Source organism: Hypanus sabinus, chromosome 15 (assembly GCF_030144855.1).
Source record: "Hypanus sabinus isolate sHypSab1 chromosome 15, sHypSab1.hap1, whole genome shotgun sequence".
NCBI lineage: Eukaryota > Metazoa > Chordata > Chondrichthyes > Myliobatiformes > Dasyatidae > Hypanus > Hypanus sabinus.
The window spans coordinates 78311380-78315661 of NC_082720.1; the positions used below are offsets into that span (position 1 = coordinate 78311380).

The 4282-nt window shown below is 41.8% G+C and overlaps 1 protein-coding gene across 1 annotated transcript; it reads left to right on the forward strand.

Moving 5' to 3' along the window:
* The first annotated feature begins 748 nt into the window (after positions 1 to 748).
* LOC132405199 (general transcription factor II-I repeat domain-containing protein 2-like) lies at positions 749 to 2134 on the forward strand. The gene is made up of 2 exons (XM_059989886.1): positions 749 to 1864; positions 1950 to 2134. Exon 1 carries the CDS (start codon positions 1258 to 1260, stop codon positions 1858 to 1860), a length of 603 nt encoding a protein of 200 aa, XP_059845869.1. The 5' UTR covers positions 749 to 1257; the 3' UTR covers positions 1861 to 1864; positions 1950 to 2134.
* Positions 2135 to 4282: the final 2148 nt, after the last annotated feature.

Consider the following 4282-nt stretch of genomic DNA (forward strand, 5'->3'; position numbering starts at 1 on the left):
CTTGTGTGAAGATTACTGCAGAAACATTCAGTCAGCGATTTGTGAGATGAGATCATATTTCTGGCTGAAGACTGGGAATTCAAACAGAAAATCAAATACTTCAGCAAAACCATGAAGTGGAGATCTTCCTGACCTGCATCTGGAGCTTGAAATGTCTTTTTTTTACAAAATGGAGTAAGATTTTAAAAGGAGGTCGCCAGGGTACAATCAGAGATAGAAGAGATTTTGCAGATGGAAATCTTGAGTAACACACACAAAATGCTGGAGGAACTCAGTGGATCAGGCAGCATCCATGGAAGGAAGTGAACAGCTGGTGTTTTGGTCCAAACAGAACTGGAAAGGGAGGCGAGTGGGGAGAAACCAGAATAAGAGGTAGGGGAAGAGGAAGGAGTAGAAACTGGAAGGTGATAGTTGAAGCCAGATAAGGGAGAAAGTGGGTGGGTGGGAGAAGGAGAATGAAGTGAGAAGCTGGAAGGTGATAGAAGAAGTAAAGGGCTGAAAATGAAAAAAATCTGATAAGAGAGGAGAGTGGACTATGGGAAAACAGGAAGGAGCAAGAGAGCAAGGAGGTGATGGACAGGTGAGAGAAGGGATAAGAGAAGAGCCTGAATGGGGAACGGAAAAAGTGTGAAGTGAGAAATTGTATAAAATACTGATAGTATGGCTTGACCAATAAAAAAAAACTTACAAAGAAAGAGATCATTTATACTTCAATATCTCAGTCTGTTGGCCCTTCACATAACTCGGGGGTCGGCAACCTGCGGCTCCCGAGCCATTTGTGGCTCTTTCACCTCTGTGCTGCGGCTCCCTGTGGCTTTGGGAAATAATTGGTCAGTATTTAATTAAAATGTATTTTATGTTAGTTTGTTAGCTTTTGAAATGTAATTATGGTGATCTTGTACAACCTAAGTGTAGCGACACATTTCCTGCCACATCCGAAACGGCTCACAATTAGCCAGCATTCCGGCTAAGGGAGATAGCCTACGGGGGTTTGTGAGTACGCGTCTTTTGCAGCATCTGCGTCCATGGGGGCTGGGTTGAGGGAGGCTTAAAAGCAAGGGTGTTTAGTTCGAATAAAGCTATCTTTGACTGCAGTTTACTGACACCGCTACAACGTGTTTTTATCGCTGGCTGTCCAGACGGAAGGTGCTGAAACGCTTTGTCGTGTGTCTGGAAGAAGTGAAAACTTTCCTGGGCAGCAAAGGGCTCACCTTTCCTGAGCTGGAACAGCCAGAGTGGCTGGAAAAGCTACACTTCATGGTAGACATGACAGCGCACCTGAACACGCTGAACACAGCTCTTCAGGGGAAAGGACGTACAGCCCTGCACATGTTGGAGGATGTTTTGGCATTCGAGCGCAAGTTGACAGTGCTTGCCAGAGATTTACAGAAAGGCACTTTGTCTCACTTCCCCAATTTGAGAGAGTTCAAACAAGGTCACGACATGATAATTTCGGAGTATTTACATTCTGCAATCATCGCAATGCAAACATCGTTTGGGAAACGCTTCTGTGAGTTCAGAGAGGAAAAAAACACATTATCCTTCCCGGTCACTCCCCTAAGCATCGATCCATCCCTACTGAATACGACTGCATTGGCAGGTGTGAGTCAACCTGATCTTGAGATGGAACTGGCCGACATAGCCGACAAAGACATATGGGTGTCCAAGTTTAGACGCTTGACAGCAGACCTTGAAGATGTTGCCCGTCAGAAGGCCGTTCTTGCTCAGAAACACAAATGGAGTGATATTGAAAACCTCACAGATGACAGATTGCGATCCTGTGTAAAGATGAAGGTGACATCATACAGCCCTGATGTGCAGACGCTGTGCGCTGAGGTCCAGGAGCAGAAATCCCATTAACCAAGTATGATAAATATTTTAATTGCCTATTATTTTACTTATATTCATATTTTTTCATTGTTCAGTGAAATAGTCCTTTCATTTTTCAGGATGACAGCTGGCTGACGTTATTTTTGGTTTGCTGCTGGCGGAAAATTTAAGTTCGGCGTTTTTCATAAATACAAGAAGGACTCAAATAGACATTGAATATTTTACTTAAAAGTAACTTTCAACCCAACGTCTTTTTTTCGGAGTTCAAAATGTTTTTGTTGCATGCAGAAATGTAATTTCGTTTTCTCTGCAGGAGTTCATCAATTTCATAAATGCAACACATTATAGTTTGTTTATACATAGCATAAAGGCAAAAAAAACGTTGTATGCAGTGTTATTTCATTTTAAATGTCAAACGGGTTTTGCGGCTCCCAGTGTTTTCTTTTCTGTGGGAAACGGGTCCAAGTGGCTCTTTCAGTGGTAAAGGTTGCTGACCCCTGAATAACTCTTCAAGTATTTGGTCAATGGTGGGTAATACTCCATCTGCATCCACAAGCCTTCTCAATGGTTCATTTTAGATCACTAGTTACGCTGCATAAAAAGATATCCTTATCTTTCTCTGTTACTTTGGCCAATCAATTCACAGTATCCTCAGATTTTCTTCCATCAGTGGAAGAAGTTAAAGTTTATGTCATCAAATCTATTGACAATTTTGATCATCTGTATCAAATCTTCTCTTGTTGTCCTGAACTCAAGGAGAATAACTGTAGTGTTTTCAGTCCCTCCCTCTGATGGAAATTCCACATTCTAGGCCCCTTCATGGTAAATCTGTTTGGCACTTCCCTAAGGACTGCAAGGTAGTCTATGGGACAACAGTTAGTGTCACTGTCTCACAGCTCCAGGGTCTCTGGTTTCCATTCTGACCTTGGCTGAGGAATTTGCGTAGGTGTGGGTTTTTACCAGTGCTTTGGCTTTCCTCCCACATCCCAAAGGTGTGCTGGGAGGTCAATTAACAAATGTAAGTTGACCTCTAAAGTAGGCTAATGGTGAAAAACCATCAAAGAGCAGATGATGAGTGTATGTGGGAGCCATTAAGTTTTAGAGGTACAGAAAAGTGAGGTACAGTAATGAGCTGTTGGAAATTGGAGAACTGCCTCCACCTTCCCCTCAAGTATCATTTTCTTGTTTTGCTTCCATCAATTATCCAGCAGCCACTGTCTCCTCACTCCACCCTACCTTTCCCTCACATGGCTTGATTGGCCCATCACCTGGTACCACCCATTACTAACCAGCCCATCCTCATCCCCTTCTTGGCACCTCTTTACACTGGCTACCTTCTTGCAACACTCCCAGAACTGGAGAAGAGTTCCGATTTCAAATGTTAACCATTCCTTGCCTCCATAGGTGCTGCTTGACCTGATTCGTATGTCCAACAGTTTGTTTCCTTGCTGCAGTTTCCCTATTATCTTCAGACATTGGGCATCGGAGTGAGACCTGCAGGTGGTGGTGTTCCTGTATAATGGCTCCACTTTTCCCTTTGGCTAGTACAGGTGCCTAACACCAGCTATAGAGTTCCTTGCCAGAGCTAGTCTATGATGAGTAACGACGTCCCAGGCCTGTTCCTGTTGTCCCTCTTCAGTGCAGAGGTAGGAGGAGCAGCAGTTACCTTTGGGCTTTCAGTGGGATGTTGCTCTGTAGTAATTAGTCCGCCTTCCGCTTCCCTTCTATTGACCCTGATGTCCATTAGACAACCAGTGCTGGGTGCTGCCTCCCATATTCCTACCAGCACATGGATGAATTTCCTGTAGGAACAGGATGACAGTTGCATTATTTAGAATCTTTAACTCAAATTCTGAACAGGCCTCCAGCCTCCTTACCTAAAAGAAAAGAAGGGGGCACACATAGTGGAGTCCCCAATTCTAACTGTCTTGTTAAATGTGATTTTTGTCTGTTCTCCGTGAATTCAGCGCCATTGCAGGGAAAGAGAAATAAGGTATAGCTGAAATGAATTTAACATGAATTGTATAAATATCTGCTGGCTTTCATCTGGTGCTGCAGAATAAATTAATGTTAAAAACGAATACACTGATGCCCTGGGGAAGGGAAAGAAACAGAAAAAGAGGATTTATCTGAAATTAAAATTCACTGCACTCTTTGTTCTAACAAAACCTAATAAGACTTCACACATTTCTATATCTGCTTCACTGTATTTAATACCAGACTGGCATTGCAGAGTTTGGTTGTCAACCAGAATTTTGATTTAAACCTGACTGGGTCAATGAGGGAAATATATATCTAGAAGATGTAATCTTTTGAATATGGAATATAAATTGCAAAAGTATTCATATAATAATAATAATAATAATAATAATAATAATAATAATAATAATAATAATAATAATAATAATAATAATAATAATAATAATAATAATAATTTCATACTTGATTTTCA